General features: G+C 39.8%; 1 protein-coding gene and 1 long non-coding RNA gene across 3 annotated transcripts in view; one reads left to right on the top strand and one right to left on the bottom strand.

Moving 5' to 3' along the window:
- The window catches only part of LOC307183157, a 248,489-nt gene that overhangs the window by 200,979 nt on the left and 21,163 nt on the right, over positions 1-26,347 (bottom strand). The window lies entirely within an intron of this gene.
- Positions 1-26,347, top strand: part of MROH2B (maestro heat like repeat family member 2B) — a 52,738-nt gene that overhangs the window by 6,812 nt on the left and 19,579 nt on the right. The window contains 22 exon segments of the mRNA XM_079917303.1: positions 1,340-1,420; positions 1,423-1,490; positions 4,435-4,575; positions 4,963-5,055; positions 5,148-5,217; positions 6,866-6,979; positions 7,968-7,993; positions 7,997-8,041; positions 9,874-10,051; positions 10,667-10,854; positions 13,034-13,081; positions 13,083-13,230; positions 13,377-13,417; positions 14,046-14,234; positions 17,142-17,264; positions 17,476-17,555; positions 22,463-22,598; positions 22,694-22,789; positions 23,048-23,137; positions 23,460-23,521; positions 23,523-23,590; positions 25,624-25,721. Of these exon segments, the coding sequence (XP_079773429.1) occupies positions 1,340-1,420; positions 1,423-1,490; positions 4,435-4,575; positions 4,963-5,055; positions 5,148-5,217; positions 6,866-6,979; positions 7,968-7,993; positions 7,997-8,041; positions 9,874-10,051; positions 10,667-10,854; positions 13,034-13,081; positions 13,083-13,230; positions 13,377-13,417; positions 14,046-14,234; positions 17,142-17,264; positions 17,476-17,555; positions 22,463-22,598; positions 22,694-22,789; positions 23,048-23,137; positions 23,460-23,521; positions 23,523-23,590; positions 25,624-25,721 (2,183 nt within the window).

Below are 26,347 nucleotides of genomic sequence, written 5' to 3'. Positions count from 1 at the left end.
TGTGTGTTATAAATTTATCTAAGTGCGCTTTAGTCTTAAAGCAACTTTGCCTGACTGCCAGTAAAGAAAAGGTATAAAGTTTAATAGCCATCCATCTAGCTATGTGTTCAATCAATCAGCAAATAAACAGACATTGTGCTTGTTGTTTCAGATACCATCAACGAACCAGGCACCATCCCTTCGCATTATAGGGCAGTGCAAGACACACACACACACCCCCACACACGCAAAATGGATTTGACAAAATGTAACATGAGATTATCAGAGAGAGTTTGGAGGGGATAGGAATAAACCAAAACTGACCAGCTCTAAAGCTAAGATACTTGGGATCTTTTCCATAGAGTTATTTGTAGATGAGGTATTCTTGAGAGAGTAAACTACAGTTTTTTTACTATCTAATGAAAGGGATAGCATGAGGGGCTGAAGGAAAAAATATTATTTAATGCACTTGATGCAAATATATATGTGATATATATGATATTTTTGCAGGCCCAAGATTTTTTAATTTTATTAAAGTAAAACATACATGGAGAAAAACATAAAAATCAGAAATATACAGGTTGATGAATTGTCATGAAGTAGCTCATCCATTTGACCAAAACTCAGGAAAAAATCTGGACATTACTAACTCCCTAGAAGTCCCCATCTTTTCTCCCAGTCATCACCCTTTCCAAGGGTAACCACAATCCTGAATTCTAACACCGTAGATCAGCTTTGCCTATTTGTGAGATTCATACATGTTTTGTGTACCTGTAGTCCATTTTCATTTCTGTACACTATTACATGTCTATACTACAATTTTTCCATTCTACCTGTTGATAGAATGGAAATTCTACCAAATATTTGGATCATTTTTTTTGTCTGAGGCTATTACAAAAATAATTGAATGGAACATTCTTGTACAAGATTTTTAGTGCCCCTATGTATGCATATCTAGTGCCCATATATATACCTTGGAGTGGAATTTCTGGGTCATAGACAAAGCATATTCAACTTTGGTTGATAATGCCAAACAGTTTTCTAAAGTGTTTGTAATCAATTCACACTCTCACCAGCAGAATGTAAAAACATCAGCTGCCCCTTAGTCCTGTCAACACTTGACATTGACTATCTGAAATTTTAGCAATTCCAGATGGTATGTTGTAGTATTTCATTATGGTTTTAATTTACAGTTCACTAAAGTGGCTTGAACACTTTTTATATATTTACTTGGTGCAGTCAAAAGATTTTATGGAAACTATTACACATTTGCTAATCATCAGTACATTTTTTTCAAATTACATTATGGTCCTACCTACCTTGATATTTTTCTCAGTCTGTGGTTGTTTTTTAAATGCAGCCCTTGAGAAGTTCAGCAGAGCCATTTACAAGTATGTCAACCACTGGAGAGACTTCCCCTACCCCAGATTGGATGCCAGTCGCCTGACAAAATCTTCATGCTGTTCCGGTATATCATGGACAAGTGGGCCACCACGACCTTGCCCACACAAGTGAGTGAGGTTCAGCATGCCTCCAGCTAGCTCTCCTGGCATACTGGTTGAACTTCCTCTTCTCTTTTTGACATGATAATTCATCTTAGTTCTGTTGGAAAGCTGTGGGTTGTATCTTATCATGTTTATAAAATCTTTTGTTTTTCCTGTTTCAAATCACTATTTACTCATTATTTCAACTAATATTTATTGAGTCCCCATGACATGCCAGACATCATTCCCATACTGGGGATACAGCAGAGATTAAACAGACCCAAATCCCCACTCTCATGGAACGGACATGCCAAAGTGTGCAGAGAACAATAACTAACTAAAATGAGCAAAATATATAGAATTTTAGCTATATCATAACCCATATTTGGGCTGTCACTGATTAGGGAAAACACCAGTCCAGAGAAATTTCCTGTGTCTGTGAATATCACAATGCATTAAAATGATATCTAAAGAAGGAGCGTGTCTGCTTCAAAATACTGTAATGACTTATAAAGAATAGATTACAAAGTGCATTCACATATATAATCCCATCCTTATTTTGCTTAATTGCTATGATTTTTTTTTTTTTTTGCGGTACACGGGCCTCTCACCGTTGTGGCCTCTCCCGTCGCGGAGCACAGGCTCCAGACGCGCAGGCCCAGCAGCCATGGCTCACGGGGGGCCCAGCCACTCCGCGGCATGTGGGATCTTCCCGGACCGGGGCACGAACCCGTGTCCCCTGCATCGGCAGGCGGACTCTCAACCACGGCGCCACCAGGGAAGCTCCAGCTATGATTTTTTAAAGTAGGTGAAATTATATTCTATTTCAATTTCTTTATTGCTATATTATAAAAGATTTAACACTTAGCTACCTTCTCTAGTTCAGTTTCTTTTCTATATTTTGAGCTTTTAAAGCATTCATTTTTTAACATGCTGGGATAGTTAAATCATTAGCAAACATGAAATTTTTAAAATATTCTGAGGAAGTCTTTTCTTCAAGCCACTTGAAAAACAAAATTCAATGCAAATTTGCTGACTACTTTCCTAGCCTCCCACAGGAAGTTAGGCAAGTAACAAGAAGGTGCACAAAGTAATAAGGGAGCACAGGGAGAGAAGCACTTAACCCCTGGCGAGCACTGGAAAGGCCATGGCATTGGAACTGAGCTTGCAACCCATGAAGTCATCACTACAGGAGACATGCAGTCCCTAAAGAGGGGATAAAACCCACTGGAGCATAGGTTAGGGATGGGATAACGTGATACTTGAGCGAGTCCAGTGGGAGAAGGGGAAGTGTGGAGAGGAAAGGGGATATAAAGAGGCAGAAATAAAAGAAACTCAGAAGGTGGTCTTGGCCACATAATAAAGAATGCTACACAGTACTTTTTTTTTTAAGAAATAAGAAACCTTGGGGGACTTCCCTGGTGGTCCAGTGATTAAGACTTCACTTTCCAATGCAGGGGTGCGAGTTCGATCCCTGGTTGGAGAGCTAAGATCCCACATGCCTCGCGGCCAATAAACCAAAACATAAAACAGAAGTAATATTGTAACAAATTCCATAAAGATTTTAAAAATGATCCACATCAAAAAAATCTTTAAAAAACCAAAAGAAAAGAAACCTCAGAAAGGCTTAAGCAAGAAGAATGAGATCTTAGAAACTAAGAAAGGAGTGATTTTCAAGAAGCAGAGACAGATCAACAGAGGACATTGCTATGGTGCTCAAGAAAGAAAAATCTTGAAACGTGTCTACTGCATAGAAATGTGGTAGAAGAATTCTTCCAGCTGACACACAGTGTTGAAATAAATGGTTATTGTTATTAGCCACTAAGTTTTGACATGGTTTGCTGTATAGCAAAATTTAGCTAATAGAAAAAAAAGCATTTATTAGGTAGAAAAAGCAGAATATAGAACTATAGATTAAATGGTATCAATTTTTAAGAAATTAAAATACATAAGAAAAAGATAGGAAAGAATAGGACAAATAAAGAAATAACTTATTAAAAATACACCAGACAGTGCTTATCTATGAGTACTGTGGGTACTGTGTTTTCTGCTTCCTCCTAATTTTTGTGATTTCTACTTTTAAATAAATTTATTTATTTATATTATTCATTTATTTTCGGCTGCGTTGGGTCTTCACTGCCGCGCACAGGCTGGTTGCGACGAGTGGGGGCTTCTCTTGTTGCAGTGCACGGGCTTCTCATTGCGGTGGCTTCTCTTGTTGCAGAGCACGGGCTCTAGGCACGCGGGCTTCAGTAGTTGTGGCACGTGGGCTCAGCAGTTGTGGCTCGCGGGCTCTAGAGCACAGGCTCAGTAGTTGTGGCGCACAGGCTTTGTTGCTCCGCAGCATGTGGGATCTTCCCGGTCCAGGGATCAAACCCATGTCCCCTGCATTGACAGGCGGATTCTTAACCACTGTGCTACCAGGGAAGCCCATGATTTCTACATTTTATCATCAATATATTGCATTTATATTTTGTACTGGTTCATTTTTCATGTCGTGTGGAAGCCAGATGACAGTGGATTGAGAAATAAAGGGGAGGTGGGGAGTGGAGGTAAAAACGGTAGACCACTCCTTCCAAAAGCTTTGCTCTGCGAGAAAGGAAAGAGAAACAGAATTGGATGAGGGTAACAGTGGGGCTAAAATGATATGGAATCAAAGAATTTTTTTTAATATAAGGGAAATTTAAAATTTGTTAATATAGTAAAAGAAAGTGACCATTAGAGAGAGGTTAAAGAAATAGAAGAGCGGGGCAAATATTGAAATGAGCATCAATATAGATATAGATGTAGATACAAATATAACTCTCCTTCATACAATGATCTTAACCTAAACATTGTTTGAAGAAACCTTGCTCGGTGGAAGGCAGTGAGGAAAGTTTTTTGGGGGGTATCTAAAGCTTCTGGTATACTGAGAAATGTACGAAAAGCATAGTGAAGTGTGAGAAACGGTATTTGTTTGCTGCCTCTGCAGATGTGGGCCATCATTAAGGCTCACGGCCCCACAGTGAGCCTGCTGCTGCATCGGGAAGACCTCTGTGAATACGCCCTGGGCCAGGTCCCTTGGCTCCTGAAGCAGTATAAAGACAAAGAGATTGATTTCCACGTCACTCAGGTGAGAGGCACACCCTAAAGAAACCGATTCTGATAGCTGACCAGCAATCATCCTGGAGGATGTTAATTTTCAAGAGGGGGGGGGGGGGTCAAGGAACCCAAACACGTGTTTGGGCAGCCGAACTTAAATACCTCTTGGGAAATATGAGGTAGAGAAGTGGTCAGTGGCATAGCTGGGTGGTGGAAACTCCAGAAAGGAATTTCTGTTCAAGCTGCTGGGGAACTAAACAAGGTAGAGGAGCAGAATCACTAAAGACAACTGGTAACCACAGAAAGGTTATGGGTTTGTTCTCCTCACAAAAGGTAGTGAGTAATGATTTGCTTTCCACATCCTGTGCTGTTGCTCCGTAGGCAGCCTCCAGCTAACCTTAGAGAGCTTCCATTCCAGAGTCTAAGACAGATATTGACCGCGGCAGTCCTTTATGACGTTAGCCTTCCAAAGGCCTTGAGGAAGACCATCTTTATCAATTTACTCCACCAGATAAGAAGACCATGTTGTCAGATCTGATTGTTTCATTTTCAACAGCTTTCTCTTTTTAACATCTACCACCTGAGTTTTTTCTTCTCATTCAGGTGTGCAGAGTTCTAGATCCTCCAGTGAAGGAAAATGAAATCGAAGCTTCAGACTATTTCCTCATTCTAGGTAGGACCCAGCATCCAGAGGGTTTTTAATTAAAATGTCTCCAAGTGATGATGACAAGGATGAAGTGCGTGCAAACTGTCACATCTGTTACTTTCACACCTACACACAAAATGTTTCTTCAACTCAAAGTATTCTGTGCCTTTCCCTATCTTCCCTGCTCCCAAGAAGAGTGCAGCTGGTAGGGTGACCAGTCATCCTGATCTGCCCGGGACTAAAGGACTTCCAGGAAAATAGAACTTTCAGTTCTAAAACCAGAAAAGTCTCAGGCATATTTTGGATATTAACTCCTTACTGGATATAAGGTTGGCAAATATTTTTGCCCATTCCATATGTTTTCTTTTCATTTTGTTGGTGGTTTCCTTGTCTGAGAAGAAGCCTTTTGGTTTGATGTAATCCCACTTGTTTATTTTTGCTTTTGTTGCCTCTGCTTTGGGTATCAAATTCAAAAAAATTCATTGCCAAGACCAATGTCAAAGAGCTTCTTCCTATGTTTTGTTACAGTTTCAGGTCTTATGTTCAAGTCTTAAATCCATTTTGCTTTAATTTGCATGTTTGGTGTAAGGTAGGAATTCGATTTCATTCTTTGGCAAGCGGCTGTCCAGTTTTCCCAGCACCATTTATTGAAGAGACTATTCTTTCCCCATTGTTTATTCTTGGCTCCTTTATTGAAAATTAATTGACTATATATGCATGGGTTTATTTCCAGGCAAACCTGTAAGAGTTGGCAACCCTAAGGCTAGGAAATGCTTTTTTCTTGGCATTTGAGATTATTTGAAACTCTATCAAACCCCAGTCGTCTTTTTTCCTCCTTGTCATTTCTTAGTATCTATCCCTTGTCTCTCTCTCCCTCCTTCACTCTCTCCCTTTTGTTCTTGCTTTCACGGCACAATCCCGCCCATCACCTGGTTAGAATACCGGACACAGGTTGTCGAGGAAGCACCAAGTTCCCAGGGTCAGGATACCAAACTATACTCTAATATAGTCCCTCAGGGCAAGAGACAAGAGCAATCCTAGACCTCCCACACCTGCACCCTCCCAAAATATGTCATTTCCTCTACTTCACTGCATACCTTTCTAGTATGGTCTAGTTCTCTCCTAACTGACCACCTCTGTTTCTATAGTTTCCACTTCTCTATGCCCCAGCCTAATTAAGTTCTTCACTTCATCTCTAACATTTCCAACCCAAACCTCTCTACTCCATCCAGGTCTTTCTTCACTCTTCCCTGCTTCCTTCTTACCCTTGCAAGTCTCCAGCTGCACAGCTGGTGAAGCATCACTTTGATCTCTGCCTCCATGTTCACAAGGCTTCCCTCTGTGGCTCTGTCTGTATCTTCTATCCATTTATTATAAAGACACCAGTCATACTGATTTAAGACAACCTCACCTTAACTTGATTTCATCTACAAAGAACCTAATTTCCAAATAAGGTTACATTCACAGGTATGAACAGAAGTGGGTCTAGCTCTCTTAGTGACCAAACTCTTTAATTAATTCTGTGATACTAAAGAAGTATGGACATAATAAAATCTGGTTAGCAACCAAAGAGTGACTTTGACAATCCTCATGGAATGATCCTCTTCCCATTCACAAGTATTTTACCTAAGGTGAGAATGAGTTCTTATGACTCCAGTATTTCTTAAACCCACAGCCCATTCCAGCCCTGCAGACCTGATAGAATTTTTTGATGAACAAATGAGAAGTAATAATGAAGCCACTCGAATGGGAATCTTGACTTTGTTAAGATCGGCTATCAGTGCTGAAGGTAAGCAGTAAAGATGACAGCAGACTTGTTTATTTTGTACCAAAAAGCAAACTGAAACTTGTGCATTGTCTCTAATTCTATCCCATGTCTTTGGGAAATTTATAGAGCATCATATTCAGGTGAAGCTTGGTTTTCTTAGTTGTCTACAACCTACTACTTCTAAACAGGCATTTCTAGTTACCTCTCTTCTTTCATGCTATTTACGGATGCACCCACTAAATGAGTAGAATATTTGAGAATTGAATCTAGAATTTAAAAGAGCTAGTAAACTGGTTAAGTAGCCTGATAAACAGGGAGTGGGTGGGAAGAATGTACAATATTCTAAAAATTAGTACATTTAGAAAAGAGGAGAATTTAATAAATTTTCATATTTCATTAATTCCAAAAGGCACATATTTTCACAGTATCAGAATGCATCTTATAATTGATAGCATCTTTAATTATCATCAGCCATAGAGTTTTTCACTTCGCACAATATGAGATAATGATGCCTCATAAAATTATATCTTGGATTCAATAAAATATGACAATTCATTTTTCCACAGCATTGTAATAGTTTTTTTAACACCTTTATTACAGTATAACTGCTTTACAATGGTGTGTTAGTTTCCACTTTATAACAAAGTGAATCATTATAATAGTTTTTTAAAATTCAGTTTACCCTGGGATTTACTGAAGACTTGGCAGAAGAAACATGAAGTTGTCTACGAAATTTAAAGCCAATCCATTAGGCATGATGTATTGAATCCACTTAAGAATCTAACATTTTAAACAAGGTGAAACAAAATGTAACAGAGAACAAAAAAAAGCAATAAACATGTGTAAAGAGTTGGAAAAGGAGAATGTAGGAGGGAACTGAATAACATAAAATGTTAAGGACCAGAGACTTTGCAACTATGTACCATAACTCTAATGGGTTTTCATCAATTCTAGAACATACTGTAGTCCTTCTGAAGTGGGTCTCTCAATTTCTCCCTCTATCTTTCAGAGCCCAAGTTGAGAGATCACATCACCTGAATAGAAAAAACAGTCAAAGTCGTCATGGGCAACCTCAGTATTAAAGTAAGAGAATTAATGGGGACTTTTATTTGGATAATGATAGTTTTAGGAGTAAATGAAATGGTTTTGACTGTTTAACAATCTGCTTATGAGATTGCTTTATAAAGAATTCAGTTATCAATTCTACTTTTAAAAGAACTCCATCTTTCCCCGAAAGATAAACTCTATCGAAGTAAAGTTCTAAAGCACATTCAGTTCAAGGGCTTCTCAGTAGAAAAAAAAAGATTTTTGCCCAGAGCATCACTCTGCCATGCTCTTCAAAAAGTTTTAAATTTAATTAGTTGAAAACTTAATTGTTAATTATAAAGATAATACTTCTTCCTCCAAAAAATAATAACCCCTGAACCCTGTTCTGAGCAGAGACATCCTATTTTCCAATCAGGGAGCACCTAGAGCAAGTCTTGCACACAATAGATTTGTCATTATTTCCTGATTATTTGATTAAAGTATTCCACGTTGGAAAAGACATAGAACTTAAATGGGAACAATTTTTAAAATTAGCAGTTGTAGTATTATTTGTATGAAAACCATATTTTGTTTGGATCAAAGCCCTACACAGAAGCCAATGAAGAGGAAAAAATTCCCCTAAGAGGCTTTGGTCACCAATAACTATGTTTAAAATAACCAAAGCTATGCAATAAATAACAATGGAGTGATTATATATAAAAACCTGACCCAGTAACTGACCAAGCCAATCAAAGAATTGCTAGGATTTAGGGTAGAATAAAAGAGCACAGAAACTTTAAGGAAGGCCAGTTAATCAGGCAAAAATAAAGAGAAAATATACCTCTTTCTCCTTAATTAGGGAGATTACTGAGTCCCTGTATGCTAATTGTTAATTGCCACCTTGTGGCCCTTCCTCCCTGTGCAAAATTATTTTCTTCCCACCCTCCATTAAAAGACCCATTCACTAAGGAATTAGATCTGAGAGTTCTATCCTCCAGGGAAGCAATCCAATAAATTAATTGAAGCCAAATTATTAGAAACCTGTGACACAGGTTCATAATTCTTTACTCGAATCCGTAGAGCCAGACTTATTTCAGAATTCACAACTTTCCAGATTTCAGAAAAACATTACTGTGACAGTAGCCCACAATCAAACCTATTAATATTTTTTCAAGAACATGTATGCATATCACACTACATAAAAGAGGTAGGGCTTCCCTGGTGGTGGCAGTGGTTGAGAGTCCGCCTGCCGATGCAGGGGACAGGGATCCGGGAAGATCCCACATGCCGCGGAGCGGCTGGGCCCGTGAGCCATGGCCGCTGAGCCTGCACGTCCGGAGCCTGTGCTCCGCAACGGGAGAGGCCACAACAGTGAGAGGCCCGCATACCGCAAATAATAATAATAATAAATTTTAAAAATAAATAAATAAGAGGTAAAGACTACAAATAGCTTTAAAACAGTTCAGTTTGGGTTTTGCTACCAATGAGTTGGCACCAAATTTAAGAAACAAAATTCCAGTTTTCAGAGTCATTTAGTTTGAATTTGTGGATAAGGAATTGTGGAACTTTATTTCAGTGTGGTGTCTTTCACTGAGGATTTTTAAAGCGAGGCCATGTTTTAGCCCAAAGTTACTAATGTTTCATAATATATAGTAATAGAGAATATGTCTTGGGAACTAGGAAGAAAGATTTTGGTTAAAGAGAGCTTTGCCAGTGACACTTAAATCATAACCTGTAGATTACTTCCTGCTCCATATATTACAGTAAGATCATTCAATTTATACTCTTTTTTGGAAAGATTCCACTGAATGATCCATGAAGGTTACAGAATAGGAGAATCTAATTTCTATTCAGAGTAAAATGTTGTGAATGCGTTTTCCTTACTCTAGGTGAGGAATTCCACCCTTCTCCTCAACCAAACCATGTGTGAAAAACGCTACATTGAAGCCCAGGAAGGCTGGCCACTGATTGACTACATCTTCTCGCAGTTTGCAACGTCCAACAAGAATCTGGTACGAAGAGGGCGCCATTTTGAGTGCTGCCCTGTAGCAAGTTCAGTTGACTCAACTGGATTTTAAAAAAATATCTGGGGTCCAAGTTAGAAACTGACTTAGAGGTTACATTTCAGCCTTATCACTTTCACTAATAAATTTTTCAGCTTCTAGTGTGCTCGGTTTTCTTTCAGTGATACCCTTTTTAACTTATAATAAACCCAAGGTAGGTTAAATCAGTTTTTCCTAAAAAGGAGGAAACCTGGCCTCAAAAGCTTGGGGGTGGTTTGGAGACAGGCAGAGAAAGTGAATTGTTTCTAGAAAACAAGAAACATCCATACTTGTTACACCGGTTCCTTTGGATGAAGAGCCTGAAAAACATGTGCTTAAGATCTCAGTAATCTTAGCAAATTCATTGTAGCTGAAATTACAGTCCACTCCACTAGGAAGCAGTGTCATTGGAAATTTTTGCCCCAGAGATAAAAAGGGGAAAGGCCTGAGGGAGGAAAGGAGTAACTGCAGTCCAAGGATCCTCACAATGTTTGTTTTTCTGCTTCAGCCAGGGGTGTTTTTTTCTAACCCATTCCTCCAAAGAGCACCTTATAACAGGATTAGATACTGGAGACCAAGATTGCTGGATTCCACAAGCCCTTTAAGTTGAGTGACTGCATCCTCCACCCCAGAGGCTAAGAACACCTCCAAGTAAGGTCAGAGGCGACCGACAGCAAGGATTATGAACAAGTCACCTATTTCATCTTTCTTAAAGAGAAACCAATAAAACCTAACTCCCAGGAGACCGAAAAGGGAGAGAAAGGTATCCAAGAAACAAGCCTGGAGGTCTTAAAAACCCTGGACCCACTGATCATTGGAATGCCTCAGGTGAGGGGTCTTTTGTCACCACTCATAGTTAATTTGATCACCTTTCTAAAGCTCTGAACATTTAGGAGTAAAGATACGAGTTGGTACTCCATGTGTCATCAGCTTTTTGATGCTCTGACTAGAGGAAGTATGTTGGGACGCTCAGTGCCAGCACATAATAGTTCCTCAAAAACAGGTGTAAAATTAGCTAAATAATCTTTTATATCTGGATGGCAAATGGCAGTTTATAAGCATCTTAATATATTATTTTTCTTCTTCCCCTGACGTACTTAGACACATACTGTAAGTGGTGATTCTAACACAGTGAATGCTAAACTTTCCCCATTTATCTGGGAAGGTGTTAAAAGCACACATTCTCAGACCTCACTTGAGGCCTAATATAACCTGAACCTCAAGGGGAGGAGCCTTAGAATCTGCATTCTGCTTAAGCAAAACAACCTGGAAAAGGATTTAATGGCCAGAAATACATGGCACAGCCAGGAGACAATCAGAAGGCCAGTTTAAGGGGATCACAGGCTTTATCCAGGATGGTTTTTTAAGGTGTGGGTTTTGGATTACCGGGGCTATTTATTTAAAATGCACATTTTCAGGCCCCCTGCCAGACCTAAATGAATCAGTGTATCTGGGCATGGGGCCCATAAATCTGCATGCAAATAAATTCCAACATTTCTGATGCACAGTAAAGTTTGGGGAATTCTGATCTAGTAGTGAATGATGAAAGAGTAGTATAAGGCCAGACTCTGAAGGGTCTGAAATGCCAAATTCCTTCCTTGTCCTTGAGGAGCCAATGAAAATTTTAAGCAAAGGCTAAACATTTTAAATGATAACTGCAGGAAATCAGTGTGTTGACACTGATTTAAGAGTAGACACTGATTTTAGAATAGACTAAGCACAAAGAGTCTATATATGAGATGAGATGAGATTCATAGGGATGGGAACTGGGTCATAATAGTAGGAAGGGCGTGAGAAATCTTACAATTTAAGAAAGACTAGGGGGCTTCCCTGGTGGCGCAGTGGTTGAGAGTCCGCCTGCCGATGCAGGGGACATGGGTTCGTGTCCCGGTCCGGGAAGATCTCACATGCCGCGGAGCGGCTGGGCCCGTGAGCCATGGCCGCTGAGCCTGCGCGTCCGGAGCCTGTGCTCCGCAACGGGAGAGGCCACAACAGTGAAAGGCCCGCGTACCGCAAAAAAAAAGAAAGACTAGGCTTGGGACTTCCCTGGTGGCACAGTGGTTGAGAATCTGCCTGCCAATCAGGAGACACGGGTTCGAGCCTTGGTCTGGGAAGATCCCACATGCCTCAGAGCAACTAAGCCCATGCGCCACAACTACTGAGCCTGCGCTCTAGAACCCATGCTCCGCAACAAGAGAAGCCATTGCAGTGAGAAGCCCGCGCACCACAACGAAGACCCAACACAGCCAAAAAATAAATAAGTAAAAAAATAAAATTGTTTTTTTAAAAAAAGAAAAGGATTAGGCTTAGGCTTGGTGATTAAATACAGATGCCAAGACAAAGGGAGGAGTCCAAGTGGACACCTAAGTTTCCATTAGGTGATCAGCAGATCAGCACCTGGGGACTTCCCTGGTGCTGGTGATCCAGTGGTTAGGACTTGGCGCTTTCACTGCGGGGGCCCTGTGTTCAATTCCTGGTAAAGGAACTAAGATTCCGCAAGCCATGTGGCATGGCCAAAAATAAATAAATAAATTAATTGAAAAAAAAGAAGGAGAAGATCAGCACCTGGAGCACAGCCAGCAGCAGCAGCGCAGGCGCCATCCACTCCCCGTCATTCTCACTCTGGACAGTTCCACTCGAGTCTTGGAGTTTGCAGAAATATTTGGGGGCATTTTTGGTTGTCATATTGACAAGGGGTTTAACGGTACTTGGTGAGTGGAGCCCAGCCCTCCCTGCAGTGACCCACAATGACAACTTGTCCTGTCCCAAATTCCAGCAGCAACCTCACGGAGAAACACTGACCATCACTCACTGCAAGTGGCACCTGAAAGTGAATGTGCTGTGCAGAGACTGTGTTTCATGATTTCATTTTGATTTGGCCTGAAGAGCAAAATAATCACACGTGAGAGAAAGTTTTCTAAATTAGAGGGAAACACACAGAGAGGACCAAAGAGGAATAATGAAAAGGAATAAGCAATCCTTGCATCTTGCCTTATGTTTTCCACAGATGCTATGGCCAAGAATTCTGACTCTTGTGGTACCTGCAGAATATACGGGAACGCTGTATATATACGCAGAATATACGGGAATATACGGGAATGCTGAAATACCTGTTTAATATCATCAGAATTCTGTTTATGGCAGAGGAGAGGAAGAAGAAGAATGCCAAGGACTCAACAGCACTTGTCATCTCTACAGGAGCTGGTGTGTACATTCAAAAACAAAGCAAAGCATTTCTCTTATGAGAGACTAGTTTCCAGAAAGGCTACAGGGCTTTGCTTGTAAACCCAAGCCCCATCTGATTTTTTCTAGGCCCCACAGCAGTAATGAAAATTGCTTTTTCTTTCTAGTGAAACTTCCTTCACCACAACAGCTACTGGCCAGACTTCTGGTGAGTGAGTTATGAAAAACCAACGTGGTATGAATTTAAACCAATATAGACAATTCAGCTCCAAATAAATGATAATAAAAATTACATAGATATTCCAAAACAAAAGAAACACTAAAATGACATAATAAATGTTCTGCTATACTAATGACTCTGATGAAGATTTATTATTCGCAAGATTATCTTCTCACTCTGAAATGTTTGTTAAACTTCATTTATGATTTTTTAAATAAACATAGACTGGATCTGATCCATAAGAACCTTTCAAACAAATTCCACATCTGTTGTTTAGATTTCTCTCTCTCTCTTTTTGGCCACATATGTGCTTGAGCACTATTTCCACATGCCCTTATTTAATTAATAGATATATCTAAGTGTTGGTATGTTTCACTTATTTTTGGTTGATGGTTTCCATATATTTTTACACCTTTATCCTCAGAAGAAAATTGGGCAGATGGATTGTCTAAGTATTAGCTTTGATCTAGAATAAGTAAGAACAGACTGTGATGGTTTGTTAAAAGATTATCTAATGAAGGATTCAAGAGAATCCAGAACAGTGATAAAAAGGAAAAGGTAGGTGAGCCTTCTAAGTATCCCTGAGTTGATTAACAATTTTTCTTCCTTCCTCCAGGTAATATCTATGCTCGCCAGTTTAGGGAAATTACATGGGGTTGGTGCAATAGGACTTTTGAAGATATTGCCTGAGATAATTCACCCAAATTTGGTAGAGCTATGGAAAACACGCATACCTGAGCTCCTGCAGCCTCTGGAAGATACAAAGGAGTGGGGTCAGGTCTTTATCCAAGGAGGCAAGAACACAAGGAAATGAGGCACCACTTCTATGTCTTAAGCCATTAATGTTCACATTAGGCAGTAAAAACAATGAACTTGACATGCAAGGTAGACAGCTCTATTTTGTCCTGGACTCCTTATGTTCTATTTCTCTACCAAATACTTATATTGATATTTTAGGAGGACCAGGTGTGTTACAATATTTAGCAGGAACTTTTACTTTTGCTCTGGTCTTTTTTTTGTATTTAGAGAAGTTCTCTTTTGGTATTGTTCTAAAAAGTTATTATTCATCCATGCTAGAATATTAAGATATGGTAATTCAGTAGTTACTGTTGAAATTGGCAAAAAGCCTGGATTTTTATCATGGATTGAAGACGCTCTGTCCAGCTGACTAGCAATTTAGGATTGCCAACATAGTAAATTTAATCTGAAATAACCATCCTGCATAGGGAGAAAGCTTGAAATGGAACAGTAGCAGTCAGTGCTGACCTGGATACTGGGCTGGGGTGTTTTTTTTTTTTTGGCACTTATTGCATCAATTTCTATTTCTAGGAAAGAACACTAGTATCGTGCTGTGGGAGACGATGCTGCTTCAGGTAAAGCTGGCTCCTAGACTAATTGTTGATGATGGGGTGATGAAATCACCGAAAGTTACCCATCTTTACGAAAAAGAATTAGATTCCAAAGGACAGGAAACAACATTTCCTTTTCTTGAGAAAATCACTAGACTGTTAGACATGATCACATAAGAATTTTATGCTCTTTAAATCACAATTTGAACAATAATCTTTAGTCTTCAATTTGATTCAGAATTTAAGACAGTTTTGAAGATACCACTTACTAATATTTTTCTTACTAATATTTTTTTCCATCTTTCTTAAATCTTCTCTAATTTTCAGTTTTTTTCCTCTCCTTGCAATTGCATTATTTCACCATTCATAAAAAGAAACAGAGATTAACATAATTTCCACTTCTTTGCTCCTGAATACAACTCCATTTCCTCCTCTATCTGCTTCTCACTATCTTTTTCCTGATGTCTAAACACCAAAAGGCCATGTTGTACCCCTTCTCCAGAAAAGAATCTTTCTCTCATCCATAACTTTTTGGACCTTGACAACCAAACAGTGCCACAGACATGTCAAATCCCCAAAAGAGTAAATTGCAGACAGGAGTTGGACATTGGCTTTACAGAGAACATTTTGATTTCAGGAGCCCACAGGAGATCAAGGAACCCATGGGCAGGGAGCTTTTAATCCAGCACAGTTTTGGTTCATAAGCCACCTATATAGGAATTAACTATGGCTTCTTTATTTTTTTTTAATTGAAGTATAGTTGATTTACAATGTTATGTTAATTACTGCTGCACAGCAAAGTGATTCAGTTATACATATACATTCTTTTTCTTAACATTCTTTTCTGTTACAGTTTATCATAGGATATTGAATATAGGTCCCTGTGCTGTACAGTAGGGCCTCGTTGTTCATCCATTCTGTATATAAAAGCTTCCATCTGCTCACCCCGACCTCCCACTCCATCCCTCCCCCAAGCGCCACCTGCTTGGCAACGGCCAGTCTGTCCTCTATGTCTGTGATTCTGTTTCTGTTTCATAGATAGGTTCACTTGTGTCCTATTTTAGATTCCATACATAAGTGATATCATATGATATTTGTCTTTCTCTTTCTGACTTACTTCACTTAGTATGATCATCTCTAGTTGCATTCATGTTGCTGCAAATGGCACTATTTTATTCCTTTTTATGGCTGAGTAATATTCCATTGTATATATGTACCGCATCTTCTTTATCCATTCCTCTGTCGATGGACGTTTAGGTCGCTTCCATGACGTCCCTATTGTAAATGGTGCTGCTATGAACATAGGGGTGCATGTATTTTTTTGAATTATAGTTTTGTCTGGATATATGCCCAGGAGTGGGATTGCTGGATCATATACTAACTCTATTTTTTGTTTTCTGAGGAACCTCCATACTGTTTTCCATAGGGGCTGCACCAACTTACATTCCCACCAACAGTGTAGGAAGGGTCCCTTTTCTCCACACACTCTCTGGCATTTGTTATTTGTAGACTTTTGAATGATGGCCATTCTGACCAGCGTGAGGTGGTACCTCATTGTAGTTTGTTTCTGTTTTTTTGTGGGTTTTTCTGTATTTATTACTATTTATTATAGAATAGGTAACTCTTTTATTTAGAGAAAGCTCAGGGTATTTTTAATGGTTTTTAAATTCATATTTAAAAAAAATACCTGTCAAATGTTTTTGAAGAATTTGATTATAAAGTTTACTAGATTTTTAAAATATTTTAATTTTATTGGATTATAGCTGATTTACAATGTTGTGTTAGTTTCAGGTGTACAGCAAAGTGATTCAATTATATGTATACATATATTCATTCTTTTTTTAGATTCTTTTCTCATATAGGTTATCACAGAATATTGGGAAGAGTTCCCTGTGCTATACAGTAGGTCCGTGTTGGTCATCTATCTTAAATATAGTAATGTGCGTGTGTTCATCCCAAGCTCCTGATTTATCCCTCCCCCTCCCCCCCAAATCCTTTGGTAACCATAAGTTTGTTTTTGATATCTTTAAGTCTGCTTCTGTTTTGTAAATAAGTTCATTTGTACCTTTTTTTTAAATTAGATTCCACATATGAGTGATATCATATGATATTTGTCTTTCTCTGTCTTACTTCACTTACTCTGATCATCTCTAGGTCCATCCATGTTGCTGCCAATGGCATTATTTCATTCTTTTGTATGGCTGAGTAATATTCCATCGTATATATGTACCACATCTTCTTGATCCATTTCTCTGTTGATGGACATTTAGGGTTGATTTGTATTTCTCTAATAATTAGCAGTGTTGAGCATCTTTTCATGTGAACTATGGCTTCTTTAAAATGTCAGATTTCAGTGACCTCTCCACAGCACCCCACCCCAACACCCCCCTTCCAGAAGTATCACGGAAACTGGCATTGCTGTCCAAGATGCTGAGGATGAGAAGTTCAAGTTTTCCTACAAGGAGGTGCTGCTGAGTTACATGCTGGTGAGTGTGCAGGGAGGACATGGGCAAAACCCTGAAGAAGTTCATTACCAAGAGTGCAGGTAATGGGTAAAACTCGCCAGTCCCGAAGAACAGACCTTGGGCGTATTTCCGCCTGAGGGTGCCCAACGGTCTGATGAGGTTTCCACCTCTTTGTGTCTAGAAACTCCCCTGGTCCTTCCTGAGACAGTTTACCTCCTTGTCTGTGTTGCAGGACTTCATCAGGGATGAGCCCCTGGATTCCTTGACTAGCCCTGTTCGGTGGAAAGTCTTAATCGCCATCAGATACCTCAGGTAGAGAATTTTTTGTTTGTTCTCACCGAAAAAATATTTCCTCCCCCATATCCTCATTCTGATCAACTGACTTATCGATCGGTGCAGACTCTAGTGCACCGATCAAACATGAACACAGTTCATCAATGGGTTATTTCAAATGGGGGCTTTTTCTCTTTCCAGAGTGACAGAATTGACTGAGAGCCTGATCATTTGTTGACTCACAGGGACTAGCGGAGCTGCTTACAAGAGTCAGACTTATTGATATATGAGGACTGAAACTTCTGTGCAAAAATAATTTATCTTGGCCTGTAGGCAAATTTTAATCGTCCCATTAGAAATATATGAAACCCTTAATCACACCCTAGTTTGGTTAGCAGCAATAAGCCTGAAGAAGATAATAATTTTAAGCACGTTTTTAAAATAATATTTTTCCCCTGCAGTAAAAGAAACAGAAGTTCACTGTTAAAACCTGGAAACTATAGAAAGTTTTTAAAAATGATAAAAATCATCCCAATCCTCCCCCCCTTTTTATCAACATTTTGGTATATTTCCAGGTCTTTATTTCTAGTCTTCCATGTTGGTTACAGAGTTGAGATTCTACTCTGCTTATGATTTTTTATCCTGTTTTTTTTTTCTCACCTCATCTTACATATTCCAATGTTATTACCAACTCTTCACAGACATCAGTCGTTTTTTATTAATTTTTTAAATTTTTGATTGTGGTAAAGTATACATGTTTATCATCTGAGCCATTTTTAAGTGTACAGTTCAGTGTGTTAAGTACTTTTACATTGTTGTGCAAAGCAATCTCCAGAACTCTTTTCATCTTGCAAAACTGAAGCTCTGTACCCGTTAAACAACTCTTCATTCCCTCCTTCCACCAGCCCTGGCAGCTACCATTCTACTTTCTGTCTCTGTGAATTTTATACTTTAGGTAACTCATGTAAGTGGCATCATACAGTATTTATCTTTTGACACCTGGCTTATTTCCCTTAGAACAATGTCTTCAGGGTCCATCCATGTTGTAGCATGAATCAGAATATCATTCCTTTAAGGCTGAACAATATTCCATTCTATGTGTATACCATATTTTGTTAATCCATTCATCTGTTGGACGTTCATCTGATGGGTGTTTTTCACATTTTGGCTATTGTAAATAACGCTGCTATGAACATGGGTGCACAGATATTTCTTCCAGACCCTGCTTTTAATTATTTGGGGTATATACCCATAAGTAGGCCTGTTGGATCATATGTCAAGCCTATTTTTATCTTTAGAGTAACCACCATACTGTTTTCTCTGGCAGTGACACTACTTTACATTCCCACCATCAGTGCACAAGGGTTCTAATTTTTCTGTATCCTTGCCATCACTTTGTTATTTTCTGTTTGTTTGTTTTTACAGTAGCCATCCTAATGGGTGTGAGATGGTATCTCATTGTGGCTTTGAGTTGCCATTCCCTAATGATTAATGACTTCGAGCCTCTTTTCATAGCCTTATTGCCTATTTGTATATCTTCTTTGGAAAAATGTTTGTTCAATCCTTTGTCCCTTTTTTTTGGTTCTTTCTTTTTGTTGTTGCTGAGTTGTAGGAGTTATTTATATATTTTATATTCTTTCTATTCTCTATAAGGTTATTAACCCCTTATTAGATATATGATTTGCAAATATCTTCTCTCATTCCATAGGTTGTCTTTTACTCTAAATTGTGTTCTTGATGCACAGAAGTTTTTAATTTTGATGTAGGCCCATTTGTCTATTTGTACTTTCATTATCTGTGCTTTTAGTGTCATACCCAAGAAATCATTTCCAAATCCAATATCATTCCCCTCTGAATGGTCTTGGAACCCTTGTTGGAAATCATCTGACCATATATACTAGAGTTTATTTCTGAGATCTCCATTGTATTCCATTGGTCTGTATGTCTGTTTATTTATGCCAATACTATACTGGTTTGATTGCTGTGGTCGTGTAATAAGTTTTGAAACCAGGAAGTGTGAGATCTCCAACTTTGTTCTTTTTCAAGATTGTTTTGGCTACTTGGGGTCACTTGAGATTCCACATGAGTTTTAGGATGGATTTTTCTATTTCTTCAAAAAGTGTCATTGGGATTCTGATAGGAACTCCATTAAATATGTAGACTGCTTTGTATGGACATCTTAACAATAATAAATACTCAAATCCAAGGACATGGAATGTCTTTCTCTTTATTTGTGTCTTCTTTAATTTCCTTCAGCAACATTTTGTGGTTGTCAGTGTACAAGTCTTTCACCTTCTTGGTTATTCCTAAGTATTTTATTCTTTCTGATGCTATTGTAAATGGAACTGTTAATTTCTTTTCTTGATGATTCATTGTTTAAGTGTATAAAAATGCAACTGAGTTTTGTGTGTTGATTTTGTATTCCGCAACTTTTTTTTTTTTGAGGCTGCGTTGGGTCTTTGTTGCTGTGCATAGGCTTTCTCTAGTTGCGTCAAGCGGCGGCTATTCTTTGTTGTGGTATACGGGTTTCTCACTGCGGTGGCTTCTCTTGTTGCGGAGAACGGGCTCTAGGCACGTAGGCTTCCATAGTTGCAGCACGTGGGCTCAGTAGTTGTGGCACTCAGGCCCTAAAGCACAGGCTCAGTAGTTGTGGCACACAGGCTTAGTTGCTCCATGGCATGTGGGATCTTCCCGGACCAGGGCTTGAACCCTTGTCCCCTGCATTGGCAGGAGGATTCTTAACCACTGAGCCACCAGGGAAGTCCCTGTATTCTGCAACTTTGATGAATTTGCTTATTAGTTTTAATATTTTTTGTAGATTCTTTAGGATTGTCTATGTATTAAGATCATGTCATCTGCAGACAGAGATAATTTACTTCACCTTTCCAATCTGGATGCCTTTTATTTATTTTTCTTATCTAATTGCTCTGGCTGGAACTTCCAGTATTATGTTAAATAGAAGTGGCATCTTTGTCTTGTTCCTGATCTTAGAGGGAAAGTTTTCAGTCTTTCACCATTGTGCATGATGTTAGCTGTAGGCTTTTCATATGTGGCATTTATTATGTTGAGGTAACAAACATCATTTTTAATGGCTGCCTAATATCTTGGTACATAGATATGCCTCATATTGTTACATTTCATTATTAATCAACCTCCTATTGCTACATTTAATTATTTCTTGTTTTTAAAAACTATAAGTAATACTTTGGTGAACACCCTTGTGCAAAAAGTGTTCTCTGAACTTCTAATTATAAAAGTTGACAATTCGTTTCAATAAATATTATTGAGTTGCATCCATGTATCAGACACTGAGCTAGGTTCTAAAAGGACAATGTTGAACAAAATACGGCCTTGCTCTGAAGGAGTTTTAGTCAACTAGGGGAAATAAATGCCAAACACATTCATATAATTTCTCTAAAACTCGATAAGAAGCAAAATAAGGGAAGGCACAAGTTGCCATGTTTACAAAGATGAGGGAGGTTTAAAGAAAGTGCAAATAAATCTTGAAGATCAATTAAGAATTAACCAGGCTCCAGAACAGTATTGTCAAGTAGAAATAAAGTATAATACAAGTTACATATGCCAGTTAAAATTTTCTAGTAGCCACTTTTAAACGTGTAAAAAGAAACAAGTTAAATTAATTTTAATAATTAATTTTAATCTAATATATTCAGTATATTATTTCAAGTATTTAAAATAAAGAAGTAATAAGATAATTTACATGATTTTTATACTAAATCTTCAAAATCCAGTGTGTTTTACAATTACAGCCTATTTTAAATCAAACCAGCCACAACTCAAGTGTTCAACAGCCACATGTTGCTAATGGCTATCCTCACATGGACAGGACACCTGTAGAACTTGCAAACTAATCTCTAATGGCAGAAAGCAAATCAGTGGTTGCCTTGGGCTAGGGAAGAGGAAGAGACGAGCTGCAAAGAAGCATGAGGAAAACCTGGGGGATGATAGCAATGTTCTATATTGATTATAGTGGTGGTTCCATGAGTATGAAACTCATTTGATTGCACACTTTAATGGATGCAGCTGGTTGTGCATAAATTATAGCTCAATAAGTTGAGTTTTTTAAACAGCCAGCCAGACGGTAAGGATGAGAAGATTGTTCAGCATCTATCAACACATTTAACACTTTCAATAGAGTTGTCCCAGCTGTTACTGACTTTTACTCTCCAGTGAGAGAACCAATTTCACCTTTCTCTGACAGTGTCATCATTTTTAACTTCTTTGTTAATTTGGTTGCTGACAAGTGGTATTGTATTGTCTTAATTTACACTTATTTAATAACAAATGGAGTTTCTCATGTTTATTGAACATTTACATTTTTCCAAGTTATGTCCAGGTTTGTTTATATCCTCGTAATGTCTATAGTATATGTCAGAAAGAAAGAAAGAGGGAGAGGAAGGAAAGAAAGGAACAAAAGAAGGAAGATTCCATTATCATTTATTCACTTGTGCATTTATAAGAACCTATAGTATGTGTGACATTACATATAACATGAGAGGACATATGAAATTTATAAAACTCACTGCTCCAAACTTAGAATCAATCTCTCTCTCTCTCTCTCTCTCTCTCTCTCTCTCTCTATCACACACACACACACACACGCACACATAGTCAAGTGCTGAAGAAAACAAGTAGATTAATGTTAGATCATATAGTAAAGGGTAAAGTAATGCAAACCAAGTGATGGTTTGCTTATCACTCTAATAAATTAGACCTGAAGCGTGTGGACTATGCCCACCGCTACAGTCTGGCTCTATGTCCCCAATCTCTCTCTACTTCCATCACCACCTCCCTCAACATCCCAGCCCATCAGAAATGTACCTGACCCCTTCAGCCCCTTCAGACTGGCAGTTCTTGGGAATTCTACTGGGTTATGTTTTGTTTGTCAACATAATATCCACTCCTCCCCGTGGTTCTCGTTTCAGTAAACTGAAACCTCAGCTCTCACTGAATGACCATCTTAATATTCTTGAGGAGAATATCCGGAAGCTGCTGCCCCTTCCACCTCTGGAAAAACTCAAAAATGAGGGCAAGACAGACACGGACACGGAGCACATTCATGTATGAGGGGGCGAGGCCCGAGGGGAGTGCAGAGTGGAGTAGAATGAATGAACTTGCTCCCCTCGGCCTGACCCTCACACTCACTTTGATTTCAGTTTCTCTACGAACGATCCATGGATGCTCTGGGGAAGCTGCTGAGGACCATGATGTGGCATAACGTGAAAGCAGAGGACTGTCAAGAAATGGTCAACGTGAGTAGGGCCACTGCTCAAACTGACTCCCATAGTCCCTAATCGGTGCTCCAAGGCACCCTCCAAACTCTGCCTCATCCTCGTCACAGGGACTCGTCCAGCCCGACCCACGTGGCCCACCACGTAGGGCCAGCCCACTTAAAAAGGGTTTGTGGGGAGGCCAGCACCCTGTTCCAGAGGAGGCAGAGCGAGAGCGAGAGAACGAGAGCGAATGAATACGAGGATACTAAGGAAAGACTTTTACTTTTTGACCAACAGCTTCTCCGAATGTGGCTTGTTTCACAAAAAGAGTGGGAAAGGGAAAGAGCCTTCCAGATCACCGCGAAAGTGCTGACAAACGATAGTGAGGTAAGGAAGCCCCTAAAATGGATGGATGGCATTGCTTGCTAACAGCAGGGACCCCTGAGGCCGCTGGAATCCAAAACTTGTGCGTGACGGATCTCCAGTCCCGGGTGGGGTCTTTCCGGAGAACCACCAGCCAGGTCTGTCCTAACCCAGAGCGTCTTTGCTCGCTTGCTCGCTTACTTGACCACTGCCCTTAAAGTCCAAGAGTCCATTCTATTCTAAGGGCCTGCACGGAAGGAACAAGGGACTTAATATCCAGCGTTGGGACTATCCTGGGACATCGTCAAGCCACCCCGTCACCTTGGGGTCCCCCTTTGTCCCGCAGGCACCAGAGAACTTTAAAATCGGCTCACTCCTCGGCCTCCTGGTTCCTCACTCCTGTGACACCTCACTCCTGTGACACCTCCATCCGCCAGGCGGCTGCTAGCTCGGCTATTAGTCTGTTCTGCATAAAAGGTGAGGGAAGGATGTGAAACTCACAGATGCAGAGAAGATACCTGTTTTCTTTTGTTCTCAGCTTTTCTCCTCGTCCATCTATCTCTCTCCTTCCTCCTCTCTTTCTCCTCCCCCAGTTCAGCCATTTCTGAATTCTGATACCTTAATTATGTCACACAATTTGTCTCTCTTGTAGATCCTTTTTCCTCAGTGGCTCTGCTTTCTGGTTTTTTAAAATAAAGATAACACCACCAGAGCATGATAAAGAGTCATTAAAGCAGGTAAAATGTTTTGAGAGAGTCTGATTTAAATCACACAGCAATTGGGCATATTAGCAAAGCTTTCTCTATCACACGGCTTTCTTCCAGAGGAAATCGCACTATTATTATGGTGCTAAAGTGCCTTTCAGAGTTTCCTAAGAGAGAGAACTTTGTGGAGGTTTTTCCAGCTTGCATAGCAGGACCTCTGTCTGCTCTGCCAGGACACGTGAGTAACTGTCAATGTCAGGAAATATAAGGAATTTTAAAACATCAGTCTCAGGCTGAAACCAACACTCAGGGCTTCCTGATTAAATCCAGGTTAAATAAGCAGGTGTTTGGCCGAGCTGGGCCCTGCATCGTATGCACAGTTCTCTGCAGACCAGGTGCAGCCAGGAACACTCAGCCAGGTTGACTGCAGCTCATGCCCACCCTCGGCTCTTCATTCTCTTAGGTACTCGGCAAACATTTCTTGAGTGACTTTTCATGTGTCAGGCACTGTTCTGATGCTGGAAGCACAGAGATATTATAATTCTAAGATTCGCATAAGAAAAGTCTGTTAGGTTTGCTGTGCAAAAGCTTTTGAGCCAAAAGGTGGAATTTGGTTGGGGGCAGAGGGTAGAGTCAGTCAAAAAGGCCAAACTACTCAACAGAGCCCGAATAGGTCTCTTGGGCTATAGGACAGTCAAGGGACAGTCCCTTGGGATATGGGAAGATAATTCATGAAGGGTATATGCTTTTACCAAAGCCAGGAAAAAAAAAATGAATTAAGGAAGTGAGAACTAAAGGACCATTTTAATAAGAGAAGAAATGTGCCAGAGAGGGACCTCACAGGAAGAAAGGAATTAGAATTCTATTATTGTTCTACCCATTCTCCCTTTAGTGTCCTTTATTTTCCTGAAACATGCAAAGTTCAGGTCCTTAAATATTCTTTGTTAACAAGAAATCTCACACTTCATTATTCACGATAACTTTTTTTCTTGGTTGACCAAATAAATACGGTAGAGAGAGAGAAAAACGATGATTATTTTTTTTTTACTAGATACAAGTAACTAGTGTGATACTAAATTAAATACCCATTTAATACTCATGGGTGTTGTTCAGTCAGTTGTTAAAGCAGATGAGGGATCTGAGGTTAAGAAATTTACCAGTTGCTTGGACAATTGAAAGCAGTGGAGCTGGACTTTGAGCCCAGGTCGTCTGCCCATTGGCTAGGCTGCCTTCCAGAGTGGTTCAGGTGTGCGTTTCCACAATTACTATACTCAATTCAAACAACAAACAGAATATCATTACCGTTTAGGTCTGCATTTACAAATTGATATCAACAGTCACTTAACACAGTTGCTGATGTTCCTATTACAATGGTTGCCTTACCATTTCCTCCAGAGTGGCTCAGTGCAGAATGGAGCTCCAACAGAGACAGCAGTATAGCAGAGGAGTAAGAGCCTGGGCATTGGTGTCAGACCAGGGTTCAGGTTCCAGCTCTCCTATCTTTACTAACTGCGTGATCCAGCCAAATGGCTTTACACCTCTCTGCCTCAGCTTTCTCAACTGCAAATAACCTCAGATCATCTTTAGGAGCAATGAGATCATTACATGCAGAGTATTTAGCATGCTGCTGGCATGCAGAAACTACTCAATCAGTGTTTGATCTTATGCTCACCATCTAATCAGACAGGCTTCAGTGGGTTTGTTAAAGGCATCCAGCAGCTGAATTAGTGTCACATCAAAATACAGACAGCTTCTTCAACCCCTATCCGCTCTTTGAACTCCTATGTCACGCTTTGTTGATTGTAGGCATTCGCCTGGAAGTGGAAAGACTACAGGATTTGCAGGAAGGGCTGCAATGTGATGATGTGCAGGTCCAGATCAAGATTTCCTCCAAAATAGCAAAGGTGAAAGATATGGAGGACTGGCCAAGGGATGTAAGGATGATTCTGGGTTGATTTCCAAATGAGTCAGCTGTGTACACCCCGCTACCCAGGAGGGCAACAGCCTAGCCATTCTAGCTGAATGAAAGACCTTTGTCCACTCATTTATTAACTCTGGGTCCATGTGCACAGGCAACACCTGCTACTGATCATTTCATACTCTGGGAAACCTGGGGAACCAAGTGGTCCTCTCCAGGGTGAGGGAGGCAGTGGGGTGGAATGGAAGGAACAGGACTTTGGGGTCGATCAGACGCACTCCGTGTGCACTGCTTGAAGTGTGTGCACTGGGTGATCAGTCTCATCTTTAAAAAAAAAATGCATAACCTCCCTCTCAGAGCTGTTGTGAGGACTGGTCTATCAAGTCATTCATTTATTCATTCGCCTAATATGCCCTGTGCACCTACCACATGCCACACTTTTTTCTAGGCTCTAAGGATAGGAACGCCTGCCCTCTTTGAGCTTGCATCCTAGTAGATGGAGTGCCAGATAAATATGATGTCAGGTAGTGACAACTGAGAAAAATAAGATCAAGGAAGGGAATAAAGAGTACGGGAGGGGTGATCCCCTAGGAAGGCCTCTCTGAAAGGGAG

The sequence above is a fragment of the Stenella coeruleoalba genome (genome assembly GCF_951394435.1).
Source record: "Stenella coeruleoalba genome assembly, chromosome: 3".
Classification (NCBI taxonomy): domain Eukaryota; kingdom Metazoa; phylum Chordata; class Mammalia; order Artiodactyla; family Delphinidae; genus Stenella; species Stenella coeruleoalba.
Note: the sequence above shows the minus strand (reverse complement) of the source record. Positions and strands in the feature narration are given on the sequence as shown.